The 17,743-nt window shown below is 46.0% G+C and overlaps 2 protein-coding genes across 2 annotated transcripts in view; one reads left to right on the top strand and one right to left on the bottom strand.

Annotated features, from left to right (window-relative positions):
- The window catches only part of LOC142710434 (uncharacterized), a 151,550-nt gene that overhangs the window by 44,568 nt on the left and 89,239 nt on the right, over nt 1-17,743 (bottom strand). The window lies entirely within an intron of this gene.
- The window catches only part of LOC142710433 (uncharacterized), a 108,779-nt gene that overhangs the window by 82,915 nt on the left and 8,121 nt on the right, over nt 1-17,743 (top strand). Inside the window, exon 7 of the mRNA XM_075848559.1 lies at nt 2,375-2,386. Coding sequence (XP_075704674.1) covers nt 2,375-2,386 — 12 coding nt within the window. The remainder of the gene's footprint in view (nt 1-2,374; nt 2,387-17,743) is intronic.

Here is a 17,743-nt window from a genome sequence, read left to right as displayed (position 1 = left end):
GGATTCCTGGCCCCACTGCTGCTTGCTCCAGCCTGCTTCTGCCGTGCTTCTGCCTTGCTGCAGTTCTGCTTGACCTTCTTTGCTTTGCCCCTGGCTTGCTTCTGTCTCCTTGCCCGCTTGGGTGTACTCACTTCGTCCTGGTCCTGACTGTCCGTTCGCCGCTCCGTTTCCTCGTGGCGTTCCGTGGCTACTGCCCCTTCCCTTGCATGTTCCCTGTTTGTTTTCCTGTGCACTTAGACAGCGTAGGGACCGCCGCCCAGTTGTACCTCGTCGCCTAGGGCGAGTCGTTGCAAGTAGGCAGGGACAGGGCGGTGGGTAGATTAGGGCTCACTTTCCCTTCACCTCCTTCCGGCCATTACATAATTACAAGCCCTTACCTAGTCTACCATTTCTCCTACGCTGACGCTATCATGGACCCCCTTGAGACCCTGGCCCAGCAGATGCAGGGCCTCTCCCTACAGGTCCAGGCCCTGGCCCAAAGGGTCAATCAGGGTGACGCTGCTTTAGTAGTACCCCTCAACTCACCTCTAGAACCCGACCTCAAATTACCTGACCGGTTCTCAGGGGACCGTAAGACGTTTCTCTCCTTCCGGGAGAGTTGCAGACTGTATTTCCGCCTAAAGCCCCACTCCTCAGGTTCCGAGAACCAGCGGGTGGGTATCATCATATCCCGACTCCAGGAAGGGCCCCAAGAGTGGGCCTTCTCCTTGGCTCCTGACGCCCCTGAACTTTCCTCTGTTGATCGTTTTTTCTCTGCCCTCGGACTCATTTACGACGAGACTGACAGGACTGCCTTAGCCGAGAGTCAGCTGGTGACCTTACGTCAGGGTAAGAGACCGGTTGAGGAATACTGTTCTGATTTTAGGAAGTGGTGCGTAGCTTCTCAGTGGAACGATCCGGCCCTAAGGTGCCAGTTTAGGTTAGGATTATCTGACGCCCTGAAGGATCTGCTGGTTAGCTACCCCTCGTCTGACTCCCTTGACCAGGTTATGGCCCTAGCAGTACGACTTGACCGACGTCTCAGGGAACGTCAGCTAGAACGCTTCAGTGTGCTCCCCTCTGACTTTTCTGCGATCCCCCCCGAGGTCCCGTCTCCTCGCCCCTCCACGGAGGACTCGGAGGTACCTATGCAACTCGGGGCCTCCATGTCCCCTCGACAACGTAGGGAGTTTCGCAGAATGAATGGTCTCTGCTTCTACTGTGGGGACGACAAGCATCTACTGAACACCTGTCCCAGGCGCAAGAATAAGAAGCCGGAAAACTTCAGCGCCTAAGTGATCATCGGGGAGGTCACTTGGGCGCACAGGTATTTCCCGTTAATGTGAAACGCAATAAAATTTTGCTTCCCTTTCAGGTCTCGTTTGCTGGCCGGGCTGCCACGGGCAGTGCTTTCGTGGATTCAGGGTCATCTGCTAATATCATGTCTGCGGAATTTGCTATGTCTCTAAAGATGCCTTGTATTGATTTACCTTATCCTATCCCTGTAGTAGGAATCGACTCAACCCCCCTTGCTAATGGTTATTTTACTCAGCATACTCCTGTTTTTGAACTCCTTGTTGGCTCCATGCATTTGGAGCAGTGCTCTGTACTGGTGATGCAGGGATTATCATCTGATCTGGTTTTAGGCCTTCCCTGGTTGCAGTTGCATAATCCCACGTTTGATTGGAATACTGGGGATCTCACCAAATGGGGTAATGAATGTCTTATGTCATGTCTTTCTGTTAACTCTATTTCTCCCCGGGAGGAGGTAAACACGCTTCCTGAGTTTGTTCAGGACTTCGCCGATGTGTTTTCTAAGGAGGCCTCCGAGGTGTTGCCCCCCCATAGAGATTACGATTGCGCTATCGATTTGGTGCCTGGTGCCAAGCTTCCTAAGGGGAGGATATTTAATCTTTCATGTCCTGAACGTAAAGCTATGAGGGAATATATCCAAGAATGCCTGGCCAAGGGTTTCATTCGCCCCTCGACTTCTCCTGTAGGTGCTGGCTTCTTCTTCGTGGGGAAGAAGGATGGTGGTCTTAGGCCGTGCATTTATTATCGTAACCTGAATAAGGTCACCGTAAGGAACCAGTACCCACTTCCTTTGATTCCGGATCTTTTTAATCAGGTTCAGGGAGCCCAATGGTTTTCTAAGTTCGATCTACGGGGGGCATATAACCTTATCCGCATCAAAGAGGGGGATGAGTGGAAAACTGCGTTCAACACACCCGAGGGTCATTTCGAATACCTGGTCATGCCCTTTGGGTTGTGTAATGCCCCTGCTGTCTTCCAGAATTTTATTAATGAAATCCTGAGAGAGTACCTGGGTAATTTTCTTGTTGTGTACCTTGATGACATACTGGTGTTTTCCAAGGACTGGTCCTCCCACGTGGAGCATGTCAGGAAGGTGCTCCAGGTCCTTCGGGAGAATAATCTGTTTGCTAAGACTGAAAAATGTGTCTTTGGGGTACAGGAGATACCATTTTTAGGGCAAATCCTCACTCCTCATGAATTCCGCATGGACCCTGCCAAGGTTCAGGCTGTGGCGGAATGGGTCCAACCTGCCTCCCTTAAGGCGTTACAGTGTTTTTTAGGGTTCGCCAACTATTACAGGAGATTTATTGCCAACTTCTCGGTCGTCGCTAAGCCTCTTACGGACCTTACCCGCAAGGGTGCTGATGTCTTCCATTGGCCCCCTGAGGCCGTCCAGGCCTTTGAGACCCTCAAGAAGTGCTTTATCTCGGCCCCCGTGCTGATTCAGCCCAACCAAGAGGAGCCATTTATTGTGGAGGTTGACGCTTCCGAGGTGGGAGTGGGGGCCGTCTTGTCCCAGGGTACCAGCTCCCTCACCCATCTCCGCCCCTGTGCATACTTCTCTAGGAAGTTTTCGCCCACGGAGAGTAACTATGATATTGGCAACCGCGAACTTCTAGCCATTAAATGGGCTTTTGAGGAGTGGCGGCACTTCCTGGAGGGGGCCAGACACCAGGTAACGGTCCTTACGGATCACAAGAATCTGGTTTTCCTAGAATCGGCCCGGAGGCTTAATCCTAGACAAGCTCGGTGGGCACTATTCTTTACCAGATTTAATTTCTTGGTTACCTATAGGGCTGGGTCCAAGAATATTAAGGCTGATGCTCTGTCACGTAGTTTCATGGCCAATCCTCCTTCTGAGAAGGATCCTGCTTGTATTTTACCCCCTGGTATAATCGTCTCTGCCACGGATTCTGATTTAGCTTCTGATATCGCGGCTGATCAGGGTGCAGCTCCCGGGAACGTCCCTGGGGACAAACTGTTTGTTCCCCTGCAATACCGGCTGAGGGTACTCAGGGAAAACCATGACTCCGCTCTATCTGGTCATCCTGGCATCTTGGGCACCAAACACCTCATTACCAGAAACTATTGGTGGCCTGGGTTGCCTAAAGACGTTAGGGCTTACGTCGCCGCTTGTGAGGTTTGCGCTAGGTCTAAAACCCCTAGGTCCCGACCTGCGGGCCTACTACGTTCCTTGCCCATTCCCCAGAGACCTTGGACCCATATCTCCATGGATTTTATCACCGATTTGCCTCCATCTCAGGGCAAGTCGGTGGTGTGGGTGGTAGTCGACCGCTTCAGCAAGATGTGCCACTTTGTGCCCCTTAAGAAGCTACCTAACGCCAAGACGTTAGCTACTTTGTTTGTGAAACACATCCTGCGTCTCCATGGGGCCCCAGTCAATATCGTTTCTGACAGAGGGGTACAATTTGTTTCCTTATTTTGGAGAGCTTTTTGTAAAAAGTTGGAGATTGATCTGTCCTTCTCCTCCGCCTTCCATCCCGAAACTAATGGCCAAACGGAAAGGACCAACCAATCCCTGGAACAATATTTAAGGTGTTTCATCTCTGACTGTCAATTCGATTGGGTCTCATTCCTTCCCCTTGCTGAATTTTCCTTGAATAACCGGGTCAGTAACTCGTCAGGGGTCTCCCCGTTTTTCTGTAATTTCGGGTTTAACCCAAGATTCTCCTCCGTCTCCCCTGGTTGTTCCAATAATCCTGAGGTAGAGGATGTTCATCGGGAACTGTGCACCGTCTGGGCCCAGGTTCAGAAGAACCTAGAGGCGTCCCAGAGCGCACAAAAGATTCAGGCGGATAGTAGACGTTCTGCTAACCCCTGGTTTGTCGTCGGGGATTTGGTCTGGTTGTCGTCCAGGAACTTGCGCCTTAAGGTCCCGTCCAGGAAGTTTGCTCCCCGATTTATTGGACCTTATAAGATCATTGAAGTCCTCAACCCTGTATCCTTCCGTCTGGAGCTCCCCCCATCATTTCGCATACATGACGTCTTCCATGCCTCCCTCCTTAAACGCTGCTCCCCGTCCTGGTCCCCCTCGAGGATACCTCCTGTTCCCGTTCTCACCCCTGAGGGGGTGGAATTCGAGGTGGCCAAGATTATGGACAGTAGGATGGTCCAGGGCTCCCTCCAGTACCTGGTCCATTGGAGAGGATACGGGCCGGAGGAGAGGACTTGGGTACCTGCCCGTGATGTTCACGCTGGGGTATTGATCAGGAGGTTCCACCTTCTCTTCCCCACTAAACCGGGTCCCCTTAGTAAGGGTCCGGTGGCCCCTCATAAAAGGGGGAGTACTGTTAGGGATCTGCCAGGTACTTCATCTAGGTATACTCCTGGGATTAATCAATCCACACCTGAGGCCAGACCTGTTCGACTGACACCATCTCCCACCAACCAGGGTGGCAGGCTCAGGAGTGGGAGAGCCTATCGCGGCCTGGTCTGTCGGAGTTAGCTCCGCCCCCTGTCCTTTATTACCTGCCCTGTTCTCTCCCTCAGTGCTTGTAATTCTTTTGGATTCCTGGCCCCACTGCTGCTTGCTCCAGCCTGCTTCTGCCGTGCTTCTGCCTTGCTGCAGTTCTGCTTGACCTTCTTTGCTTTGCCCCTGGCTTGCTTCTGTCTCCTTGCCCGCTTGGGTGTACTCACTTCGTCCTGGTCCTGACTGTCCGTTCGCCGCTCCGTTTCCTCGTGGCGTTCCGTGGCTACTGCCTCTTCCCTTGCATGTTCCCTGTTTGTTTTCCTGTGCACTTAGACAGCGTAGGGACCGCCGCCCAGTTGTACCTCGTCGCCTAGGGCGAGTCGTTGCAAGTAGGCAGGGACAGGGCGGTGGGTAGATTAGGGCTCACTTTCCCTTCACCTCCTTCCGGCCATTACAACGGCATCTAAGTAGTTAAATGTCCGGGGTCGACGTCCTCTCCGGTCTCCGGCCTTTGCAGCAGGTGTCCGGTCTTCCCTATGTCATGTGAACAACTCCTGTGCAGGAAGGGGTTAAATGAGTAAAATACAAGTTTATACAGAATCTTATCCCACAAAACAAAGTATCACTCTGCTCCGCTCCACCTGCGCTATAACATGATGATAAGAGACAATGACAGAGAGAAAACAAGAACGCGCACAATAGTGCATGAAACTGTGTATACGGGTGTGAACAGAGTGCTAACCTTAGCATCACTTGCACTCTGGATGTCATAACCACACCAGGTTAGCATCACTTGCACTCTGTTCACACCTGTATACACAGTTTCATGCACTATTGTGCGCTTTGTTGTTTTCTCTGTCATTGTCTAGCCACGTCTTTGGGATTGTCCTAGGAACCCATAGATTGAACCCAAGTGTTCTCTACCAAGCCGCAAAAGATAGTCTATGGAACATATCAAAGAAAAAGGAAAAACTATCTATATCATCCTACAGCTGACTCCCTGCAACGATGGAACATTTTAAACACCGAAAAGAGTCCCGAGAGAGACTCCTAAAACTACTGACTGCAAGTAATCCCTCTATCCGGCCACAAACGGATTCCGAGACTGTAGAACTTAATGATGAGGATTCACAGAAAATGACCCATCTTTTTAATGAGCTTGAAGACACATCTAGATTAGAAATGCAACATCATATTGATGTCATCTTTTTATCTATGTATCTAAAAGAAAAAATCACACCCAGAGGGCTTACAATGCCTTTCTACATTCAAAGATGACATTATCTTCACAACAGATTGGGAAGAGTATATGGAAGAATGCACTAAGGCCTCATTCACACGGCAGGGTTTCCCGGCCGGGTGCCGGCCGTTCATAAATCGGCCGGCACACGGCTGCATTAGGAATAATAGACCCCTAATGGGGCTATTCACACGACCGATTTTTTGACGGCCGGGAAAACCGCCCGTCAAAAAATAGGACATGCTCTATTTTCGCCCGGGTACCCGGCCGCCCGGCTCCCATAGAAGTCTATGGGGCCGGGTAATACCCGGCCATCACCGGGATGTGTCCCGAGTGACGGCCGGGTTTTCCGGCTCTTGCGCTCTATCTCCTCCTCCTCACAGCGCAGAGTGCATGTGAGGAGGAGGAGTTGATGCCATTCTGACGAATGGCATCGCTGTACACGGTGTGGCAGGGCCGGGGTGTACAGCAGGTGGAAGGGAGCGCTGCGCTGGCTCCCTTCTCCTGCTTGTTTTAAAAGCGCCCTGGCCCGGCGACACCTTTGATGGCGCCGCTAGCAGCTGCAGCAGCTGCTGCTGCTGCTACTACTGTAGCGACGCCACTATAGCAGAGCGGGGAGGTATCTCCCCGCTCTGCTATGTGCTAGCCGCACTTTAGCTCATTGAAGGAGCGGAATCCCCGTGTGTTCGGGGATTCCGCTCCTGGACAGAGCGCTTGATGTCTCTGTCCATATCTGGGCAGTGACATCAGGGGAAACTCCTGAAGCAGAATCCCCAAACACATGGGGATTCCCCTTCAGGAGTTGCCGCTGATGTCACTGTCCGGATCTGCCCGGCACGGATGCATAACTTTATGCAAACCGGCCGGGCAGAATGGCCGATTTTACCGGCCGGCACTCGGGCTCGGACGCGACCCGGTCGTGTGGGATGATCAATAGATTGTTATCCAAACGGAAAATACTATGTGTCAAACTCACCAGTAGAATTGAAACAATTATAGAACAACTAAAAACTTACTCCAAACATCAAGAGTTCCATCACATCAACCATAATATCAATCATAGAATCTTCAAAGCCAATAAACTCACCAGAGATAGAACAGACTATCAAACTAACCAAATCAGATCTTGGAATAAACACCCTTCCCAATATATTCGTCCCGAACGAACACATACAATGAATAATATCCCTCAGCCAATCAGTACCCTTCCTCAATTAGACCCTAAAAAAATTGAATCAGAAAAAAGATTTGAAATGACCCAATCACGTAGAATATTCCTTAACAGCAAATTTGGCAAAGTAAATCATGGAAATTCACCAAACAACAAACCCAAACCAATAGAACAGAATATCAAAAATGCAAATTCAGTTAACCCCAGTTTCTCTGATTCTTCCACAGTTCAGAACCTATCCACAAGAAAATCATCAATTGACATGTCTATACTGACAGTTCACAATTCACCCGACAATTCCCCAATCAGAACTCAATTGAACCCCTCCCTTTCCCACCCACCCAATACACCTATATCTTCCCCTAACCCTTTATCGCTGTGCCCCATTGATTGTTCCCTCCCCTCGGGAACCAATACTATTGATAACACCAGAGCTGGTTCGAATATGTCCGTTCCATTCCTAGCCTCTGCATTTTCTACGCAATTAGAAGAGCCTATACACTCCAGCTCTCAACCTTCTCTTTTTTTAGAATCAATCCCCCCATCCAACTCACAAATATTAACGATCACTCATTTTTTTCATCCCAAAAAAAGAAAAAACGATACAGAGGAACCAGGGGAGACAAAAAGAAAAAAAGAATAACCACCTCCCCCACACAACAAACCTCTATCTTTAATCTCTAAAACCACACTCTAAATGGCTCGGAAACGTCACTCCCGAATAAAGGTCTGGCTTTCTGTCCAACGGCCAGTACCAATGGCTTTGACTTATTCCTAGATCTACACAGACTGACTAGGAAATGAACACTACATAGACACTTTCAAGTCACAGCCACAAAAAACAATTCTCCTAACTCAGACAATGTTAATAAAGTAAATGCAATCCTAGATACAGAGACACCTGATGCATTTAGACATACAGATCTCAAACCCATATCTAAGTTCTATCCTGTGGGAAACCAAGGACATTTCATTAACACCTTCCACCACCTAGTTCTTAAAGATCTGGAGGAGCTAGACTCGTATAAAATCCGTGGTAAAAACAATCGAACTCCTAAAGAGAAAATGGCTCTAAAAAATGTAAAAAGCAATGATCAAATAGTCATCCGATCAGCAGACACGGGAGGGGGTACAGTAGTACAAAACATTATGGATTATCATGCAGAAGCCATGAAAATGTTATCAGACAAGAACTATTCTATTAACCTTACAGATAATCCACTATCGACCATTATGGAAGACCTCAAAACCATGGTCAACCAAGCCTTATCCAACCACATTCTCAATAAAAATGATAAAAACGATCTGATCCCAAGAAACACCAACATGCCTTATTTCTACCATTTACCAAAAATACATAAAACCCAACCAATCCCCCAGGCAGACCCATTATATCAGGTCTGCCATCTCCCACCTGCCATCTCTCCCATTATCTGGATTTCATTTGACAAAAGTATGTGATGGAGTTCCCCGGCTTCCTCAAAGATTCAACACAACTGATAAAGGATTTAAACAAAATTTCGATCAAAGAAAATGTATTGTTTATCACTCTAGATGTGACCTCATTGTACAGCAATATCGAACATACATTAGGCCTGGAAAACCTGAAAATAAGATGAGAGGGATACTGAATTACTTTCTGCACAATCCGACTTTTTATGCAAGAGTATGGAATTCATCCTAAAAAATAACATTTTTACATTGGACCAGAAACTGGACCATCAAACAAAAGGCACGGCTATGGGGACGCGAGTAGCACCCAGTTATGCCAACATTTTCATGGGAATGTTTGCAGAAGAACACATTTGGCAACACCCGTGGGCAACTACTAATATTTTATTATTTAGGAGATACATAGACGATCTGTTCCTGATTTGGGAAGGTGATTTTACAACAGCGACAGATTTCTGTCAGACACTAAATAATAACACCTGGGGATAAAATTCACCTTCAATATACAGTCGACTGAAATTGATTTTTTAGATCTTACCATAGCAAAAACAACAAATAAAATTATCACCCGTACACATTTTAAAAAAGTGGATAGCAACAGCTATCTGGACTATAAGAGCAGTCACTATCTGAAGTGGCTAAAAAATATACGATCTAGCCAGTACAAGAGGATCCGAAAAAACTGTACATTAAACAAAGACTTCAATAATCAAAGCCGAATTCTGCAAAAACGGTTTAAAGACAAAAATTACCCACAGACACTCCTTTCAGATGCATATAAAAGACAGTAATTTTAAGCCAAGAAGAATGCTTACCTTCTAACGAGACAACATCAAACGGAACTAAAGAGAAGGACACAATGGGTACAAAAAAGGCGAAGGAAAAACCACAAAAAAACTCTCTTTCCTTCAATTTTATAACAAAATACAATGCAGCACATAAAAACATAAAAGACATTATGAATAGACACTGGCACATCCTACGCGTTGACCCCTTTTTAAAAAATAGTTTACCATCGAAACCGATAACATTTAAAAGAGCAAAGACTGTCAAAAATATCTTGGCACCTAGCCGGACTAATTTTTCTGGTAAACAAGAAATACCTCAACAAATTACCGTGAATTCATGTTTATATACAAAATGGAACTCAAAATGTAGAAAAAAAGAGATGCTTATGCTGCTCCAGCATACTCTCCAGCATACTCTCCAGCACACTCTCCAGCACACTCTCCAGCACACTCTCCAGCACACTCTCCAGCATACTCTCTCCAGCATACACTCCAGCATACTCTCCAGCACACTCTCCAGCACACTCTCCAGCATACTCTCCAGCACACTCTCCAGCACACTCTCCAGCACACTCTCCAGCACACTCTCCAGCATACACTCTCCAGCACACTCTCCAGCATACACTCTCCAGCATACTCTCCAGCATACTCTCCAGCATACTCTCCAGCATACTCTCCAGCACACTCTCCAGCATACTCTCTCCAGCATACTCTCTCCAGCATACTCTCTCCAGCATACTCTCTCCAGCATACTCTCTCCAGCATACTCTCTCCAGCATACTCTCTCCAGCATACTCTCCAGCACACTCTCTCCAGCACACTCTCTCCAGCACACTCTCTCCAGCACACTCTCTCCAGCGCACTCTCTCCAGCGCACTCTCTCCAGCACACTCTCTCCAGCACACTCTCTCCAGCACACTCTCTCCAGCACACTCTCTCCAGCATACACTCTCCGGCACACTCTCCGGCACACTCTCCGGCACACGCTCCGGCACAGTCTCCGGCATACCCTCTCCGGCATACTCTCTCCGGCATACTCTCTCCGGCATACTCTCTCCGGCACACTCTCTCCAGCACACTCTCTCCAGCATACTCTCTCCAGCATACTCTCTCCAGCATACTCTCTCCAGCATACACTCTCCGGCATACTCTCCGGCACACTCTCCGGCACACGCTCCGGCACACGCTCCGGCATACCCTCTCCGGCACACTCTCTCCAGCACACTCTCCAGCATACTCTCTCCAGCATACTCTCTCCAGCATACTCTCCAGCAAACTCTCCAGCATACTCACTACAGACATTTTTCGATGAAATCAAACGAAAAATGAATATCAAATTGAAACCCATCTAAACTGTCAGTCAAATGATGTCATATATCTCATCAATTGTATTTGTGGTCTCCAATACGTGGGAAGAACCACACAACCTTTACAAATAAGCATCGCTCTAATTGTAGAAAACAATTCCTTCTACATAGTATCTCTAAGCACTGCACTTTATTTCACAATGATGATTTTAAATGTTTTAACATCACACCCATTGAACATATAAACGAAGGCCGAGTGGAGAGGTTCGACTCACTCTGTAAAAGAGAAATCTACTGGATCTATAAACAGAAGACCTTAAAACCTGAAGGTCTCAATGAAATCACAGAGATAATAATTTAATGAAACAAATTTATCTTAGATGACGTCCATCGGACATAAATAGCTAATACATTCGTTATATATCACAATATATTTTTAAATAAACGGCAGAGACTGTACGAAAGAAGAAAACATAAAAGACACAAAATATGACCACTCCGTTTCAAAGAAATACTGAAACAATCTCGTAAGCAAGACAGATCAGAAAAGAATCAGTACATCTATTACCATCTGTCACGAAAAAAGCACATTTATAGTGAAAGCGCATATACATATATATATATATGCACATAATATACAAAAAACTATTAAATCAGTTTTCTTAGCTTAATACCTACGAATCTATGTAATTAATTTAAGAACAAAATAAAATGAGCAAAGTGGAAAGTAGACTCCAGTACAATCCCAAGAATAATGGAAAAATAGGATGATACTCCATTTGTATGCTGAGCTTCTTCTATGACAATCACGGATGTGAAATAAACAAGATTTTAAACCACAGATGGATCTTAAACTATTAATATAATAAGAAAATTATCGAAGATTTCTTCATAGATCCTTTTACCAACTCACACACATTAATAATAATAAAGGAATTTTTTAATTGTTATTTATTATATAATAATTGTAAGTCAAATAAGTTTTTAACACAACAGACACTTTTTTTATCTAACATTTTTATCTAATTGTTTATAATTATTTGTGTTTCATACGTATGTTTATCAGATTTGACCTGTATACCTGACCCGGTAGTTCTTACCTCAAACCGACCTTTAACTCGGTTATATAACCCACACCCCACCCACCTGTTCATTTGTATTCTACCTGAGGAAGAAACCGGTCCGGTTCCGAAACAGTCCGCTGCTGTTATATATACCTGCACCAATAAATCCTTCAACCACTGACCTTGTCTCCATCCATGAGACATATGGATCGCACTCATCACGGATGATATTCCGACCGGCAGCGCCTGGAAAAGTACCCGTTTTTTCTTCTTTTTATTCCTTCCATGATGATAAGAGATCACACTGCATGTTCCCTATATATAATGTTACCTCAGCTGCTGCAGAACCTCACAGTTCATATCAAACACTGACTGCATAGTGTGCACCACGTCTTGTGAGATGTCAGCAATGTCTCCCCAGTATCCGCCATGTGTCAGGTTGTCAGGAGTCAGGTCTTCATTGTCTGGGGGGGGGTGTCTTCATTTTACTCTTCTCACCTGAGATATGCCATAAATGTCTGATATATATGGGGGACCCACCTCTATGTGGAGAACGGGTGTCACCTGACCCGCCTGGTGAGGTGATGACTACATCCAGGTGGAGAATGAATGGAGAGGTGACCACACATGTACACGACTCTCGCCATTCACTTGTATAGGAGTTCCAGAAACAGCCGAGCACGGCCAGAGGTGGAGCCGCATCTATCAGACATTTCTGGTATATCCTGGGGAGAAATGTCCGTGTTGGGAATACCCCTTTATTCCATGTGGTGACGGCTCTGAGAAGATGTTTCTCTCAATGATGAATAAGTGAGGTTCTGTATGTCACACATGATGTTGTCCCCTGTATGATTTCCATCTTCTCCTTTCTCCATAAAGACGTCTGCAGTACTAGATCCTCCAGTTCCTCCAGTTTTCTCATCTTCTCCTCCACAACGTTCCTTCTCCTGAGTGACCCACCAAGGATGGACAAGGACAGGAATGAGATGAGCAGAAGAATATTAGACTTCACCTTGGAGATCATCTACCTGTTGAGCGGAGAGGTAAACTCTTCTACATTATAGAATAAGTCACACATAGGGAAGGGACAATACATAATAGGAAGTAATAGGAAGAATCCAGTGTCCTGTATAACAGCGTCCAGACCTTCCAAGTGATGTCAAGAAGCCACCAGCAGAAAAGCTGAAGATCAGCCACCAATATGGTCAGTTATGTGTCATGTCACCAATGCAGCAATAGTAATGTTGTAGAGCAATGACAAGGAACCAGGAGGATCAGGATGACCTCTATATCGAAACATAGAAGATGACGGCAGGAGGAGAGCACATGGTCCATCTATTCCCCTCAATATTATTTCCTTTTTAGTTTTGGCCTCGTTCTATTTCCTCAATGTCTTTTTGTAGGTGAGGTCTCCAGTATTACAGATGTGGGGTCACTAGAGCTCTATACAGCGGGGTCACAATCTCCCTCTCTCTACTGAGGGGGGAATACTGTGTTCAGTTCTCTAAGTGTCTCTCTCCATACACAGGAGTACACAATAGTGAAGAAGACATCGGGTGACTGTACGACTCCCATCATCCATGAGTCAGGAGGATGGAGCAGTAGTCCGAGCCCCATCACAGAGCCTCCCCCTCACTCCCGGATACATGAGAAGAAGATCTTAGAACTGATCTACAAGATGACTGAGCTGCTGACTGGAGAGGTGACACTGCTGGGAATGCTGGGAAATTCTACAGTATCAGCACTGGAGGAGTCTGGGTGATGACTGTATCATTGTGTGTGTCAGGTTCCTATAAAGTGTCAGGACATCGCTGTCTATTTCTCCATGGAGGAGTGGGAGTATCTAGAAGGACACAAGGATCTGTACGAGGAGGTCATGATGGAGGACTACCGGCCGCGCACATCACAAGGTAGGTTATGTTCGCACGCAGAAGTTTCCATATATCTGAATGTGGTTCTTTCTGCAGCAGGTGCATGAATTTGTAGTAACCACATTCGGATGAGTTGAATGCAATTTCATCCGAAAGTCCTAATGCCTCACATCACTGTCCGAACCGTAAAGTCACGGAACCGGCTCCCACAGGATTTGGTAATGGTAAAGTGTGGAGAGAGATAAGAAAGGGTTAAAGATCTTCCTTGTAAGACACAATACACAGGGTCACTGGTAGTAATGAGGAATGTGGATCCAGGGATCTGTCCGATTGTAAGTAAAACAGGTTGAACAATGTGTGTGCGGAGATATAATGCTTTATCTATTTTACTCTCCTTTACATTTTATTTTAAACAATTTATTGGAATGGAGTTTCAGGGGGATTGAACTCAAGAACAAGAGGAATCCAGCAGCAGGACGCTATAAATGTAGAAGACCTGGTCAGGGTGGTCATGGACTGTTAAACTTTACTGTTACTGTGCAGGGAGAAGCTGCTGCTCATTACACGCCGTTCTCCCTGCAGTAACACTACTGTCTGAACTGCGCTCAGTACTTTTCCCCCTGCATGAGCACAGCTCCGCACAAGCAGTGAGAGGATTAAAGAGCGACTTCCATTGTATTATATTGTTGGGGTTCATGTGATTGGGAGTTGTGTAATATTACATACATATTAATTATGTGACCGCCCGCAGTTTTGTCCGGTGATATGAGCTGATTGTCGGGTCTTTCAGCAGCAGGACTCATGGCGCACGGCTACTCTCTGGACCAGCCTCCTATTTGAGAAGATTTGCTCAGTTAGAACAATCCATTTAGTGTGGATGTGTCAGGTCTCTTATGTTCCCCTATCAGAGGGCAGCATAGGATCGGGGGGTAGACACTGAGATCTGGGATATAACGTTTTCTATGAAATCATTCAGTATTTTCATGTAAAGAACGGTATAAATACTGCCAGGACTCCTAGAGAAAGACTGTGAGTCCTGCTTCCCCCGCCCACACACAATGATTTCTCTTTGTCATCCTGCTCATAAAATCGGAGAGTTTGTCAGACGTTCCTGATGGAGCTGATGCCTGAGCTCCAAATAGACGTTCCTCCTGCCTGTGCTGAACATGTAAGGAGCGATGCTGGAAGGGGTTAATATCAGCCCCCTGTCATTTGCGGTATGAGCTTCTAACCTTGTGTAACGAGACCAGACTCCCTTAAGATTCTGTTCTGATTTATCTGTATTCTGTTAGGAAGCGTCTGTGTCTTTAAGATCGCCATGGCTACTGATGTAGCTTCTGGGGGGTTCTGTTTCCCACCTGAGCCTGTCCCACTTCTCTGTCTTCTTCCTGTCAGGTGTAGGGTGGGGTATTTATACCTGGCCTCCTCCCGCTTTCTTTGCTTGTGAATTTTCTCCTTTCTTAGGTGTTGTGATCAAGCTCTCACTTACCCTGTGCCCTGGACTTCTTGGAAACTGACCTCGGCGTGTCTCTCGTTAACCCCTTGTTTACCAGTTTTGATTATCTGCTCCCGGCTGGTTGTGACCTCTGCTGTACCTGATTTCCACTAGCTCTCTTTTGGACTTTCTGTTTACCCTCTGGCTGTCTGATTACCTGTTCAGGTGTAGCCTGCATTGCACCCCTTATACAACACTGAACTCTGTTAGAATAACCTGGGTTCTGTGCATCAAAAACCATCCCGCCTTGCGGTGGGCTCTGGCGAATGCCTCAGAGAGTAGCCTTAGATTCTGTCCATCAGAGTTGTGACGGATTTGGGGTTGCGGTTTTATTTGCATGCTTACTCCAGACGGTCTCCAGCAGACTTTTGGGAATTGCACAACCAGTGATTCTATAACATATTCGGGACGTGCAGCTGATTTTATACCATAATTAATAACATAGAAATACATTGATATCGAAACAGTAGAGGTTCACACCTTCTAAGAAACCTTGATCAACAAATAATATCTAAGGGAACCTGTCAGTAGGTTTGGAGCCACTAAACCACCAGCATACCGATATACAGCCAGGGTCTAGTGTTCAATACCTGCCTACCTCATAAACAGACGTTAGGGAATAGTTAGTAAAGTAAATTACAACTTCCCGAAAGGAGCTCGGGAGCGACATCAGGCGCATATGAAGCAGAGGACAGTTCACTGCGCATGCGCAGTAAAGTGAGGTGTAGTGTCCTCGGCTTCATATGTGCATGCACCCGATGCTGCTGGACTTCTTCCGGTAAGTTGTCATTTACTTTACTAACCATTCTCTAAATGTCTTTTTTTTTTGAGGTAGGCAGGTTTAGAGCGCTAAACTCCGGCTTCATGACGGCATACTGGTGGTTTAGTGGCTTTAAACCTACTAACCGGTTCCTTTTAAAGGCTATGTACACCTTTTTGAACTGAATTTGTTTTTCTTGTTAATTTTTTTTCTCAATGCAAAATGAAGCAACTTTCTAAATAGTCTTCATTACAATTTCCTGCCATTTGGCTGCTATGGACTTTGCAAAACCCCTATAGACAGCTGCAAATTCTAACTCAAATCCGTCAGTGCACTGCTCCTAATGGCTGACTCTACTGCTCTTCCCCCTCCCTTCTCTCAGTGTTAGAGATGGCAGCGGAGGGTTGCACAGACAAGATCACAGAAGCTGTTAGTATCATAGTGAAGATAGGAAGGAGAGCACACAGGCTATCAAGATGATTTCCCTATACTCGGACCTGCTATGTACCACACCCCCCCCCCACACACAGACACACACACACACCCGGCTATCTCTAACACTAAAAAAAGAAAGGAGGAGGGAGAGCGGTTGAGTCAGTCGTTAGCAGTAGTGGAGTGACGGATCTGAGTTACAATTTGCAAGAGACCAGCTGTCTACAGGAGTTACACAGGCTCTACAGCAGCCAAGTGGTAGGACGTTTTTAATGACATTTTAATTTAGTAAGTTGCTTAAAGGAACAGTGTCATCACAAATTATTTTTTTATATGTTAAAGATGTTAGTGCTTTATTAAAAACGTTTATATTTATTTGTGTGTTTGTGTTTTACTTTTTCTTATTTTTACACTTTTTCTTCCCTATGGGGGCTGCCATTTTTTGTTCCATTTCTGTATGTGTCGATTAACGACACATACAGACATGGAATACGGCAGCCACAGTCCCATAGGGACTGCGAACGGCTCCCGTCCCATTGACTTCTGTGTACGGCGTCTGTGTGGGAACTGCGCATGCGCCGCTCCCACACAGTCCAATTCGAAATTGGCGCCGTCCGGCGCCATTTTCCTGTGGACCGGAAGTCACGGCCGGACAGTAATATTACTACTTCCGGTCGCGGCTTCCGGATTTGTGCACTTGGACCAGCGGCAGCAGACGGAGCGGACGGGCCGGAGGGAGCCGCGGCGGCAGGAGCAGGTAAGAGATTTCAATGTATGTTCGTGTTTCTGTGTGTTTACTACTGTATGTAAACCTACTACACTGTGTGTTAGCTCAAAAAATGGCGACACACAGTGTAGGAGGTTACACCGTTAAAACCCCTCGTTTATCCCGGCACTAGCCAGGATAAAGGAGGGGGGATGCTGAGAGCTCACTAGAGCGAGGGCTTTTTACCCAATTTTGCAATGCTGCAATTTTGGGAATAGCTCCATCTAGTGACCAGAAATGGGAAATATTCTAAATTAGAATTAATTTATAATATTTCCTGACTCGTGAAAAAAATAAAAAAAATTTGAACAATGTTTAATCACCCACACACTAAATGTTTAATTTAAAAAAACAAAACATGTTTTTCTGGCAACACATTACCTTTAATTTGACATTTAGGAAGCAAATGAGCAATAAAAATAATTCAGTTCAAAGGTGTACATAGCCTGTAAGTAGTACAATATTAAATGACATCCGCTCATGATTAAAAGCCGGTAGATCATATGATCCTACATTACTTTTTATTTTCAGTGTCTGAAACTAAAGATAACAAGAAATTGTGGCCCCCTATCCTCAGTGCGTTAGAGCCAAACACGGATATTATACAACAAAATCTCCGCCCAAAATTAAATGTGTTCAGAAAGCAAAATATTCGAATCCAAATATCCAATAAT

This window comes from Rhinoderma darwinii, unplaced genomic scaffold (genome assembly GCF_050947455.1).
Source record: "Rhinoderma darwinii isolate aRhiDar2 unplaced genomic scaffold, aRhiDar2.hap1 Scaffold_425, whole genome shotgun sequence".
Lineage (NCBI taxonomy): Eukaryota > Metazoa > Chordata > Amphibia > Anura > Rhinodermatidae > Rhinoderma > Rhinoderma darwinii.
The sequence above is the reverse complement of the archived record's forward strand: the minus strand, read 5'-3'. Positions and strand labels throughout refer to the sequence as shown.